General features: G+C 44.8%; 1 protein-coding gene across 1 annotated transcript; it reads right to left on the bottom strand.

The window, feature by feature from the left end:
- Positions 1 to 265: 265 nt before the first annotated feature.
- Positions 266 to 6,771, bottom strand: LOC120591446 (zinc finger protein 75D-like). The gene is given in 5 exon segments (XM_039848918.1): positions 266 to 384; positions 3,339 to 3,368; positions 3,371 to 3,530; positions 4,754 to 5,280; positions 6,688 to 6,771. Coding segments are annotated over 4 exon segments (756 nt in total). The 5' UTR covers positions 5,201 to 5,280; positions 6,688 to 6,771.
- Between the last annotated feature and the right edge of the window lie 7,507 nt (positions 6,772 to 14,278).

Here is a 14,278-nt window from a genome sequence, read left to right on the forward strand (position 1 = left end):
AAATGTAACACAATGCTGGGAGCCAAACCACACATGAGGGGGGACCAATGTCTCGTCTCATCTGATCTTCAGAAACCCCTAAGAGTGGTGTGGCTGTTGTGATCCCCATTTTGCAAAAAGGATCAGAGTTGATGGCATTTGCCCAAGATGGCACAGAACTGGGACTGGAAATCGGATCACCTGTCTCTTAGGTCCGTGTCCCTAACGCCTTCTGTATGCGTTGTATTTTTAGTAATTTGGACAAATGAGAGTCCTCAACCGGACATTACACATGAGGGTTGGAGTTCCTCAGCTCAATCGCTTTGTCGATGGCAGACGACAATGCAACACTGTCTTGGTGTATCTGCATGTTTTCTCTCCCAGACCACATAGCAGCCTCAGTTCCTGCAGGAGCGGCAAATGATCTAGAAGAGAACGCAAGTAGAGAGAGGAGCAGTTCCCTCTCTCCCCTTCCCCCTATTTCCCTGTGTCCCAGAGCCTGAATGGTTAGGCACCAAGACGTGTCATCATGCCTCACAAAGACTTTCAGAGCCGAGTCATCACACCTGTTTACATGAGCCAAAAACCTGGCAACAACCCTTTGGGTTACTTCATGATCAGGCCAGAGAATAGTAAGGGAGGTCCTGCTGGAGGGAAAGCCGATATTACCTATGACTGGGTATCGTCTGCTCGTCTGCTTCTCTGCTCCCTGGACACTCAGCTCTCTTGTCCTCAGCACTCTTCATAGGCTTGAGCAAACTCTCCCCATTGAAATCTTCTCCCGTGGGAGCAGTTACCAAAATGTCCTAATGCTGTTCATTGTGTTTCAACAGGTCAACTGGGCAGTGGTCAGCGCTTCTGGCTTCAAGATCTGATCACTCAGAGAGAGTCGCAAGGGAACTGAGTATCTGGAAGGATTTGATTACTTTTTCTCCATCTCTACACTCAACCTGGGCAATGGCACTTAAACCACTGCTTCTGGAAAATGCCAATACCCTGATATGGGGTGTTTACTTGTAGATAAGAGAGCTGTGATTAGTCACAATTTTCAAGCCATATTACCTTGCAAATCTCTGGTACAGAACAACGATATAGTTAATATTCAAATGTGATGCCTGTGGGTATTGCCCCGAGATATGGCATAGCTTTATACAGGATGTGAGGGGACTAATGCTGAGCGCATGGCTTGTTGTCTTTTAGAGTGCTCCTGTCCAATTTCCTTTCCTATTCTTGATACACTGTAACTTAGTTACATATGAGAATTGGACAGCTGCCTTAAGTGCACTTCTCTATAGAATAAGCAAGTCAATCACGAGATAATTTGCGATTAGAATACATACAAGTTAAAAACGCAAAAGAAGACGTTATATAGTACTCTAGAATGAGGTATGAAAAACAAATAAATCTATGCATTCAGTGCAAACATAGTCATGAACGCCAACAGAAGCTTGCCATGAATGAGCCAATTATTCAGTTCACGGAATAGAATGCATTTGGGAATAACGATAGTGGACTTTCCCTATGATATATGAACATCTAGGCTATCGATTTAACAATTAAATCAGGGACTGACACTATGTCAATGGAAAAGAATAGATCAGGACACAGACCCATGTTCATGACAAAAGGAAAAAAAAATGATAAGCTTGGCATTTCAAGTCAGACGATGCTCCCAGAGTAATCTCTTATGATGACTACTGAAAACAAGTGTGTGTTTTGGGGAGGAGCCAGGAGAAAGAGGCTCCTGATTCTACTGGATTAACTGGGTCGCATCATGTTTCTCAGTCTTTCTCGGTTGAGCTCTCTTCCGGGGACATCTGAGGTGTCGACCAATCATGGATAAAGGACATTCTGATGTCGTTACCTACAAGCCTTCACCTATCCCAATGAAGGCCGATAAACACATAAAACCTAAAGTAGCCTCTAGAAATGTGCTGAGCTATTTACTCAGTAGGCAACTGGGCATGCAGAGAAATGATGTGGATCTGTCAAAGTGGCTGTGGATGCAAACATAAGCTACAGCACCGTGGAGTTGGCCTTTGCAAAGAGCCACGTGACCTACCAGCTAATGCCTCCCCATCCTTTTGGAAATTGCGAGAAAAAAATAATGGAAAATAAAACTCCACTCTTCCTTGAGCTTTTAAAATAAAAGCTACGTTTTACTCATTTGGGGTTGATGTGTTTTTATGCTGATACATCTCTCTTTGTTTACACTGGAGGGGAACTCGATCTTTTGACCCACATGCCTTGTCTTTACGCTCACATCTACCCCCAGGACAAGGGTTAAAGTGAGGATTCAGCCCACAGAAAACTCGGGACCCAGTACAGAACTCCTCCTCCTCTGAATTCTCTGCTATTCTTGGCCCTCTTAGTAAGCCTAGCACTTTCCCTCTACGCAGCCTGAATTGGCTTGATCCCTAACCTCTTTTCTCAACTTATGGTAAGTCAACAAGTCCTCTCAGCTCAAGTGTAGTCAGGACCCTTGGCTTTGTGATTTCCCAACCTGAGGAAAGACTGGTCTGAGTGAATGAGCTTTTGCAAGAAGTAGGATCACGAATGCGGCAAGACCCAGAGCTAGTGGGACAGGGCGGGATCAAGGACCCATGAGCAGAAGAAGAAGCAAGCAGTCATTCCATTTGGGACTGGGCGCTTTTGGGAAAATGGGTGCCAAACGAGTTGCCCCTCCTTGTGAGAACAGTTCCTTCCCCTTCCTGCTGTGTGCTCCTTTCCTTCTTCCCAGATGCTGCATATTACAGATGAGCTCGGAATTGATCCTGTGTCATTGGGTGCAGTCAGATGGTGTTTCTCGGTACCAGAGATTCCCAAACATCTTGCAATTACAAATCCATAATTTTTACTTAACTCAGCTTTTCTTATTTTTCATTTTTCTTTTGGCATGCAGAGCTCTGATTCATGCTCACTGGGCTAGGCAAGAATTAGAGGTGTTTCAAAATGAAAGACTCAAGTCCTCCAGTTTATAGTAAAATATGTGGGACATTTTTGTCTTTTATTATTTTTTCCTGGTGTACAATTCTCTTCCCATTTTGCCACTGACAGCCCATTTCTGATCCAATTTCTCCTCTAACTTATAAGGGTGAGATGACCGCACCTGTCCCTTTTCCATCTTCTCTCAATTTTCTCAGGAGCGAGGCCCATGGTGTGAATACCCGGGTTTGGTGGTTCAGATATTTCTGTACCCCATGCTGACCCTCACCCTCATTCACCACTGACTTACTTGTTCTTTCACCTGAGAGACATCCTAACTGCTAGCATGGCTGGGTACCTGGAAAATTCCTATGATGGTCTAGATGAACAAATTACTATCACAGCTCCCAGAAGAGAATTATGACACTCCTCACCTCTTTCATATACAGGCTGGGTTTCTTCTGAGAATTTCTGCCCAGCTGTTCTTGTAGTACCTGGTATATATTCCAAACTTCTTTCTGGAACACACCCATTGGTTGGGGCTCTGCTGGCTTCCACTTAAACTCTGGGACCCCTGATGTTCCTCCCAAGAACACTGCCTCCTTTCCCAGGTCATGAGCTGTGACCTAAAAATAATCCCCACCCTCATTAGCACAGAACTTACTTTGGGTTTTGAGGTGGTGGTGGAGGGACGAACAAGAGTAGAGCCCAGATTTGGGGAGTGTGTGACATTAAAGGAAGTAATAAAACACTGAAAAGGTATTGTGCCACTATTTTCTCACAATGAACCAATATATCATCTGAGAAAATTAGGATAAAATGAAGAGCTGTGATTGCTGCCAGCCTCCACCCCTTCACACACAGCCACAGTTCAGGCCACTAGCGGACTGGGAGTAGGCTGCCTGTTTTAACATTGCCTTCACTGGCTTGCTTCTTTGACTTTAGATCCTTGTCTGAGTGGATTTTTATCTTCTAATTTTCTCTAAAAATAAGGCAATGAATTAAAAGAGTTTTCCTGCCAGTCAGATTTTCCAATCCTGCCATGGCTAGGGAAGAATGTCATGGAGGAAGGGGATGCAATGCAAGAAAAGCTGGGGACAGTTGGGCTCTAACTTCCTTTCACATGATTCAATTGTAATAAGACACCAAAAATATATCCTGCCCTGTGTTCAAGGTGGGATCCTGAGGAAAGGAAGTGTGCTGCCATCTCCCAAGGGTTTACTTTGGTTCCCCCACTTACCAGCAAAACCAAGCATAAAACACTATGGGAGGAGAAAGAAGGCTCTTTTCCTGACCCAGAGATATATGTTCCCACTATGGAGGGCACTGCCTCTTAGCATCTTGATTCTCTCCAATTCTCTGTTGGCGTTTTTCTTCCTTTCATATTGTTCCCCTTTCGTTTTTTTCTATTGCTTTTCTTCTTCTGCAGTCTCCTGAGTTGTGTGATTTATACCTGTTTGCTACCCTCTCCTTTGATCTTTGAGTGCTGCTCATTATTTTTTTCAGATTTTTCTTCCCTTTCCCAACTCTTTCTTGCCTTTCATTTCTGTTTCTAAGAAATCAAGTCATGTCTCCTTGGCCATCCCAGACTAGGCCCACCACCCTCAATTTGCATTGGCCCTAAAGAGGACAAAATGCATTTTTTTCCTTAAGCCAGGAAAAACTGCTAGGAGCTTCAAAATTTGTAGACTACTGATGCGTGTCTGTGATTTCTGATCCCACCTAGTTGTCCTAAAGGAACAATGGAAGCGTGACCTAATCCATCTCATTCCTCAATTAACCCCTGCCCCCGACCTGGACATATCCACCTTTATCCTATTTCATTATACACATAAAGAATCTTTCTCACCTCGTTGCTTATTCCACCAGGTTCTCTCTGAAAGCATTTCACCAAGGCCACAGCCTCTTCAATGCTCTGTGGACGATACTTCTGCACCCAGCTCTGGGTATCCCTGGGCAGAATGGTCAGGAACTGCTCTAGCACCAGCAGTTCCAAGATCTGCTCTTTTGATTGTATCTCTGGCTTTAGCCACTGATGGCATAATTCCTGAAGTTGGCTGACAGCCTCAAGCGGTCCAGATGCTTCATGATAACAGAAGCTCCAGAAGTGTTGGCGAGCACTCTCCGGACCACGGTTGTCTATTTGTGGGCTAGATTTCTTATTCTGACAGGTGCTCTCTTTCACAGACCCCTTAGTCTTCCACAAAGCCTCCAAATGTGGGTACAAGCATGCATCCACGTTCAGATGTCTCATCATCATTTGCTCTAAGAACAGTTTTTCTCCTATGTGTGACATCCTCCTGGTGCCACCTTTGACAACTGAGGCCTTGTCAGCTTTGGTTCAAAACCAATGAGTGGGTCTTCTCCTCGAGGGCACTGAGGGAGAGGGGGGAAAAAGTACATGTCAAATGAAAGTCACATGACACATTCACTTGGTATCTATAATTATCAGAGAAAAATAAACAGAAAAGTTCCTGTCCTGCTTCCTTCTTAAAATCAACTGCCAAGTATTAGGACAGTCATTATGACAGATTATTTCAGGACATATATTTCTCTCCTTTGTTACTCAACTTTGAAAGACAAACACAATTCAGAGAATACAGATGTCAATTGATAACTTTTTGTTAAAAAGTTGAGGAAAGGTTGGTGAGTGAAAAAAAAATGGCACCCATTTGCTAAATGAAGCTTTGAGACTATCCAACACCTAATCTGTGCATTTCCTGTCCCATCTTCACAAATAGGGTATATCTGAGTTTCTTTAAATTTTAAAAGATCATCCCAGTCTTTTATCTTTAGTCAGGAGGAAACTAACTTCTATGCCCCTTCATTATCTTATGAAGATTAAAACCATTACTTCATGGAACATATGATAGTCTCCTTTCCTGCATTAACAGTGGCAGAACCAAGACAAGAAAATCAGAAAGTAAGGAATCAGGGGAAAAGTAACCTTATTCCTCTCAGCAAATATCTCCCGACTAAGCAAACAGACGTCCTCGACAGTTTTTGTTGGTACTTTGGGGGAAGTCTTACAAAGGGCACTGTGCAAATTTGTACCTGTGTATTAAATTTCTTGCTTATTTTACTGGAAAGACCTAACATTTTTTATAAGCTATTCAAATGTCAGATTGTAAAACAGGCAAGAGAAATTGTGATGGTTAAAGTTCTTGAGACAGGACGGGTCTAGTAAAGGTACTCCTCTTTACAGGGTCATACAGATCTTTAAGCAAGGCTAAGGACAGCTTTGAAAGTCCGATTTTCCCTGAGGTGATCTAGCAGAAAGAGCAACAAAATTCTTTCAGAGATGCCACTGGTATTCAAAAAATAGTTGGTTCTTTGCTGCCTACCCTGGCTCAGGAATTACAGGGACGCTTCTCATATTTTTATGTCGGAAGTTTAATGTTTTTGAGTGGAAACGGGAAAGTTTTGCTTGGTGTAGCGGTAGACATGACTGCCCCATCCCCCACCACTACTAATTCGCTACAAGAGCATCCATAAGCCCTGTGCATGCCGGCAGCTTCCGAGTGTGCTTCAGCGGCATCCCTCAGTGATAGTTGCACACAGGGTACAAAAAGATTGCTTCCAGAGGTTAGATGTGTAAGTAGGAGCCTGAATACCCGCCTTGCTGAGAACAGATCCCGCCCGCTCTCAGTCTGACCCCCGCCAGGCAATGATGCCTCCGCTGCGTCCTCCCACCCATCCGTAAAGGCTGCACTGGCACGTGCGGCCCGTATCTCTCGGGCTCTCCTGACCAAACCCAAAGGAAAAATCAGGCTTCTTGATTACCTCCACGCAGCTCTGGCCCCTGTGGACACCACTTCCCTCTTCCTCACTCGACTACGAAGTCACCAGTTAATTTTCCCCTATTGCCCTTCTTTCACACGCCTTTTTATCCACAGGCCCGGTGAGCATGGGTTCTGTCAGGAAGGTTTGGGGAGAAGCCATCGACCCTGAGGGGAAGTGAAGTTTTCATCCGGAAGTGCTGATGGAGTGAAACCCGGAGGCTCGATTCCCTGGGAGACGTGAGGGAAGAGACCCCCCCCACCGATGAGCCCCCATGTTGTTTACTTCTTCAGAGCAGGCTAGGACCATTAGCCCAAAGCCCACTGGTGCCAAATTCAAATTGCTCTAAATACAATCCAAAAAATCGCCCATATTTTTAAAGCCATCTTGAGCCTACCTACTTTACACATTCCACAAAACTTTACCCAATATCTGCTAACCACAGATAAGTCAAATTCTGCAGCTACAAAACACCCTAAACTGCGGCTGCCTTTTGGAGCTATCTGACATAGAGACTCCCCACTATGCCGCTGAGTGACATTGCCTAGACAGTCAAGTCCCCTCTCTGATTTCCCCTTCTTCCCTGGGAATTCCCTTGCCCTGTCCTGCATCTGTGTGGTGGCCCTGTGCCTCTGCCTCTGGAAAGTCTCTTGCTGGGAGACACTTCCCTTCTCATACACCCGTGTCCAAGCTCTGTCCAAATAAATCTTGAGTGATATTGCCTCTCATGGTCTTGTCTTTTCCTTCATCAGCCACCCCCCAAGTCCCTGAACACACCACAAGTCCTTTTAAAAAGGCAGACAGGAGGAGCAGAGTGAGTAGTAGGAGATATTACTATGGAAGCAAGAAGTTGGAGTGATGCCAGGAAGGGGTCATGAACAGAAGAATGCAGGCGGTCTCTGGAAGCTTAAAAGGGTAAGGAAAGAAACAGATTCTCATCTGAATCCTCCAGCAGGAACGTGTCCCTACTTGAATTTAGAGACTTCTGACCTCCGGAAAACTAACAGGATTTTTTGTAGTTTTAAGCCACTAAGTTTGTGGTAATTTGCTACAGTGGCAACAGGGCACTAATATAACATACCCAGCTATCTATAAATATTTCTACATCTGTCCATTTGTGTCTATATGAGAATAAATGGGACTTTATACTGGTGTCTCAAACTCTGATCCATTCCTGCATGAATCACTCTCGCTGTCCCTTCCTGCTTAATTATAACTCCCCTCACCAAGAATGAGAAACCTGGCCACCACCATCCACCATCCATTACCTTATTTGTTTAACTAGTGTACATGTAAAGCAGTTTCAAAAACGTTCTTCTATGACAATGTGAGAATTTACCAGCCCGAGTAGAATGTTTTGTCTTCAGCTTATCCCTCAACTTTAAGTTTTGATCCATCCTCCAACTTATAAATTTGAAATATTTTAAACATGTAGAGAATTTGATTCCTTCCTTCCTGGAAACCTGAGTGCCATGTATGCTGCCTCTCTCCCTGCTCCATTCCTTCCCATTGAATTTCTGTCCCCTTCCCGTGACAGCTCCCAAGAGGTACTTTGTAGGGTTGTGGAATACTTGACCGTCGTCCCTGCCCTGTTGCCTCACTCCTCCACCCAGGACCCTGGCCTGCCCAGATGTGCCTGACTCCATTCCTGATAACTCCATGGCTCCCGTCACATCCCACTTCAACCCCTAGGCTCTCCCAGGTGCTTCTACCCAGATACACACTCCTGCTTAACTGGATGAAGTGACACTGCAGAGAAAAGGTGAAGTGTTGAAAGACTTGGAAAGTAAGGGGAGACTATCAGCGTAGGAAACATGAACAGAGATTCAAGACAGGTTGTGAATCCTAGAGCAGAGTGGTGCCTGGCCTCCCATTCTACCTGGAGCTCTGGGAGGGAGACGTCCTCTCAGTGTCCAACATCCACAGGAGGAGGCAACAGGAGGTCAGAAATGATAGCCTGGCATTTAAGAGAGGCCCTGAGATGGTGCCCTTGGTTTCCCATGGCTTATTTGTATCATTAATGAGTTCCAGCTGAGGGCCTCAGAAGACGACTCTATACAGGGGGTGAGAAGGATCTTGGCTGATGAGAAGAGGCCTGGCAATATTTCATTTTATGGCTAAGTAGTATTCCATTGTATGTATGTATGCATCACATCTTTATTCAATCATCCGTCGAAGAACACATGGATGGATCTTGAGAGTATTATGTTAAGTGAAGTAAGTCAGATGGAAAATGATAAGAACCATATGGTTCATGTATATGTGAGAAATAGAACAGAAAGCAACAAGCAACAAGTGAACAAACAAACTCATAGATACAGACAACAGAGTGGTAGTTACCAGCGGGGAAAGGAGTCGGGGGAGGACAAAGAGGGGAAAGGGGATCAAATATGGGTGATGGAAGAACACTTTGTGGGCATCAGGGTAGTGAGAATAATAATAGAGGTAGGTAAGGTGTGTATATATTACATATATATATATATATATATATATATATTATTATTATATATATATAGTGTATATATATATATATATAAATAAATAACAAAATTTGGTACACCCTTGAAATGTATATACATACAGATATAGATAAAAAACAAACTTGTATATAAATGTGTGTGTGTGTGTGTATATATATGTGTGTGTATATATATATATATACATATATATATATATATCACAAACCTGTACACCTGAAATATATATGATGTTATTAACTATTATCCCCAACAAGGGAAGTGTCTCCCAGCAAGAGACTTTCCAGAGGCAGAGACACAGGGCCACCACACAGATGCAGGACAGGGCAAGGGAATTCCCAGGGAAGAAGGGGAAATCAGAGAGGGGACTTGACTGTCTAGGCAATGTCACTCAGCGGCATAGTGGGGAGTCTCTATGTCAGATAGCTCCAAAAGGCAGCCGCAGTTTAGGGTGTTTTGTAGCTGCAGAATTTGACTTATCTGTGGTTAGCAGATATTGGGCAAAGTTTTGTGGAATGTGTAAAGTAGATAGGCTCCAGATGACTTTAAGAATATGGGCGATTTTTTGGACTGTATTTAAAGCAATTTGAATTTGGCACCAGTGGGCTTTGGGCTAATGGTCCTAGCCTGCTCTGAAGAAGTAAACAACACGGGGCTCATCGGTGGGTGGGGGGTCTCTCCCCTCACGTCTCCCAGGGAATCGAGCCTCCGGGTTTCACTCCATCGGCACTTCCGGATGAAAACTTCACTTCCCCTCAGGGTCGATGGCTTCTCCCCAAACCTTCCTGACGGAACCTATGCTCACCAGGCCTGTGGATAAAAAGGCGTGTGAAAGAAGGGCAATAGGGTAAAATTTACTGGGACAAATCTCGAAACGTCTAACAGCGAAACGTCTACGTTAAAATCGAATGCCGGTGGAGAGGGTGCTCCTCGGTGAAGATGTCCCGATTCCTGAAGGGGCGCACCCAGCCCAGGAGGACCATACGCCCCTCCGGCAGGGACCCGGGAGAGACAAGGGCCTGCCGCCCGGTCAAGGCTGGAGGAGACCAGGTCAGGGCTGGAGGAGACCACTTCCTGCAGCCCAAATGTGATGGAAGCCCCGCTTCATGTCCCAAGGACAGCCATGCCCTCTGGCCACGCCGGGACTCACCAGGTTCTCTCAGCTCACCCAGTGCAGGACCCAGGGTCGCAGCTGCACATTGGACTGCATCTTTGAGACCCACCGACCGAAGGAAGAGCCAGAGGTGGCTGTGGCGGTGCAGAGATGGGCTCCTTGGTCTGGACTTGGTGACTCTGCTGCCAGCTCCTTGGTGACTCAGCAAGGCCACTCATCTTCACAAAGGGTACCTTTGCAGGTGGATGGGGCTGGTTTTCAGTACCAGGCACTCCTGCGGCCTGACGTCAGCTCCCGTAGGAGAAGGGCTGCTGCTGCTGAAAGTAAAGGAGCTCCTGCCCTTCAGAGGGTTCCTCTTCCAGGAGGCCGCTGGTCCCATGAAACCCTCAGGCGAGTGGCTTTGGCTGAGAGGCACCCATGAAGCAGATCCTGGACCTGCTGGTGTTGGAGCAGTTCCTGACCATCTTGTCCCAGGAGATCCATGGCAGGGTGCAGAAGCTGCAAAGAAGCTGTAACTCTTAGAGCAGAGGTCCCTAACCCTTTTGGCACCAGGGACCGGTGTTCCTGTGAGAAACTAATGCCTGATGATCTGAGGTGGAGCTGATCTGTGGTGATGCTAGTGCTGGGGAGCGGCTGCAAATATAGATGAAGCTTCGCTTGCTTGCCCGCCACTCACTTCCTTCTGTGCCGCCCAGTTCCTAACAGGCCGCGGATCAGTACCGGTCCATGACCCAAGGGTTGGGAACCCCTGTTTTAGAGTAAACGCCAAGAGAGCTTGTGAGACTGAGGGAATAGGCGAGAGAGAAAGGTTTCTTCTGTGGTTGGTTGGCCCTGAGGACTGCGACCTCACGGAGTCTTACTTCCCCATTCCATTGTCTTGATTGTCCTGAGTAGACCTTACATGGCCAAGTGATTTCTTTCATAGTCAAGTCTGGAACTTTCATGCTCCAGACTTCCCAAGTACACAGAGTGAACAGTGGTGGGTGCCTGTTTCCACGGGGAGGCAGTGTCGCTGCTGCAACAGTGCCAGCTCCGGAGTTAGATCAGAGGGGTTCAGATCCTGGCTCTGCTGGCTGCCTACTAGCTATGTGACTTTTGGCAGGTTTCTACTCCGCCTTGGGCCTCCGTTTCCCCATTGGTTAAATGGCTTCTGGGATGGTTTTGAGGATTAAAGGGAGAGCAGCATGTAGTACATTTTGATCACACTGCTGGCACTAGTTACTGCTTAAAACTGATAGCTGGCCTGTTGTAGTGCCGGGTGCCTGGAGTCCGAGCTATTAGGGAAGAGCAGTGAAGCTGGCCCCGTGTTGCATTAGCTACTACACCTCATCTCCAAAAGCGACCCCAAGCTGTAAAGGAGACAGGTGAGGAACAGTTATCTGGTTAGGTGGCAGGGAAGAAGAGCTTTGGAAGGGCCTCTCTGACATCAGCAGGATGGAGCACAGCTGCTAACAAGAGAGAATTTCTAAAGTTAATGTTCCTGAATATGGAGTGAAAGACCTCAGAAATGGTAGTTCTGGAGGAGAAATGGTGTTTTTCTGGAGTAGGGGGTACCTCTTTTAAATTGTTATTATTTTTTTTAATTTCGACATCGCTGTAGATTAACATGCAGTTGAAAGAGATAAAGAGATCTCCTTTACCCTTTACCTAGTTTCCCTAATGGTAACATCTTACAAAACTCTAGTATAATCTACAACCAGGATATTGACATTAATAGTCTGGATACAGAAGAGTTCATCCCCACAAGGATCCCTCCTGTTGCTCTTTTAAAGACTGACCCACATCCTGTCCTTCTCTTCCACTCCTCTCTTATCCATTCCCAGATTCATCACTCCTGACAGCCACTAATTTCTTCTCCCTTTCTAAAACTATGTCATTTCAAGAATGCTTTATAAATGGGAATGGCATCCTCAACTCTGCCTCTGGTGCCATCTTCCTCTGAATTCTCTCTCACCCTCTCCTCCTCCGAACCTATCAGTACCTTTCCACTTAAAGTTAAGCCCTCCAAGGATCCTAATAGATCTCAAGTTTCATTTGTTTCCTGGACTAAAGCTCAATTAGGAGCTATTGTTAAACAATTTCCTAAGGTAACTGAGGATCCTCACAAGTTTGCTGAGAAATTTGATATTGTTATTCAGACCTATCAACCTGGGTTTTCTGATTTATATCAGCTAATTCATAGGCCAGTTGATGAAGGCCAGGTTCACTATCAAATGACAATTGCTGATGGAAACATCCCAAAAGGGATTTAGAAAAACAAACTTCTATTTTGGGGGAAGAAGCTAGAAGACTAGCTTTGAGTAATTACAGTAGCTATCCCAAGGTCTGTTGATTGGAGTGAAATTCAGAATTGCTCACAAAAGTCTGACAAATCTATTTATGACTATTATAATTGACTTCAGGTCATCCGCTTGGGTAACCGTTAACTCTTTGTGTGTTAATTGACTGAACTGAGATCTTTCCCTTTTAGGTAAAAGGGCCAGGATAGAATGGGAAACCATGTCCACCCTAGATTTGGCTAATCTGGGCAATCAGCTTGCTCGTACTCTACATGAGCTGCCTAGAAGTAAGACTGCCAAAATTTTTAATTTTCAGCCCTGAGTAATGAAGACCCTGTATGAAACCAGAAGACTCCAAGCTTCTCAGATTTTACTGCAAAGAGCCAGGACATGGGAAAGGGGATTGTTGCAAAGTTAAGCACTGCAGGTGTTTTCAGCCTTCTAACCAGCCTTCTCACGGTCCTCATAATCCCCAATGATAGGGCTCGGAGGAACTACTGGGGCTTTTCTTAGTCCTCCTTCTTAATTGGGTTGATGAAACTTATTTTCTAATTGCTAATTAATCTACCTCTGTCCTTACTGACACTGGTGCTACACTCTCAGTGCTCTACCCCACTGATATAAAAGAGCCCCTGCCTTGGAGTAATAGAACAGTTCAAATAGTAGGGATTTCAAATAAACCTCAACAGGTTCCTGTCTCTGAACCTATTCCTTTTTGCTTAAGCCCTTCAGGAGATACACACCCTTTTCTCCTTAGTTCTTCTGCCCCTATTCCTTTATTAAGCTAAGATTTCCTAGAGAAGTATCATACCCAAATTCCTTTCATCCATAATGGGGAAATAATCCTAGAATTCGATAGTAGCTGTCAGAACAGCCAATCAGTTGAATAACTTTTCAACAGTTTTCCCCCATTTCTGATGGTACTATAGCTGAATCTGGGAGCATTGATCAATTGTCCCTAGTGGATAAACTTCCATCCTCCTTGTGGGCAAAATCTTCAACTGATATTGACAGAATCCATAGTGTACCTCCTATTAAGACAAAGAGATCCTTGAAAACCTCTTCCAAGAACTAATCAATACCCCTAAAGTAAAGAGGCCCTTCAAGGTATAAAGCCCATAGTAGATTACGTAACTCAGGGCCTTATTATTCCTTGCACTAGTCCCTGTAACACTCCCACTTTACTTGTGAGAAAGCCAAAGGGACAAGGACGTAGCTGTGTCCAGAACCTCAAAGCAATAAACAACTTTGTTATCCCTCGACACCCTGTAGTTTCTAACCCTTATATGCTGCTGGCATCTATTCCTACTGGAAGTAAATTTATTCTGTAACTGACTTACACAGTGAATTCTTTACCATTCCAGTTGATGAAGCCAGCCAATACCTTTTTCCCTTCACTTGGAAAGGAAATTATCTGTACAGTAATGCCTCAGGGTTTTACTGAAAGCCCTTCTTATTTCTGAAAAATCCTAAAAGCTGATTTGGATGATATAACTTGCAAAGAAGAACAAAGGTTCTACTTTGTTGCAATATGTGGATGGTTTACTTCTTTGCTTTTCTTCCCAGGTCTCCTCACAAGAAGACATCTACCTGTTAGAACATTTGGTGTTAAGGGGACATCAGGTCTATAAAGGAAATTTAGTTTATCCAAACTCAGGTTTGATATTTGGGACACCTGATATAGGACCAAGAACTACACCTGGATCCAGATAGGCTTAATGGTG

Source organism: Pteropus medius, unplaced genomic scaffold (genome assembly GCF_902729225.1).
Source record: "Pteropus medius unplaced genomic scaffold, Ma_sr-lr_union100, whole genome shotgun sequence".
Lineage (NCBI taxonomy): Eukaryota > Metazoa > Chordata > Mammalia > Chiroptera > Pteropodidae > Pteropus > Pteropus medius.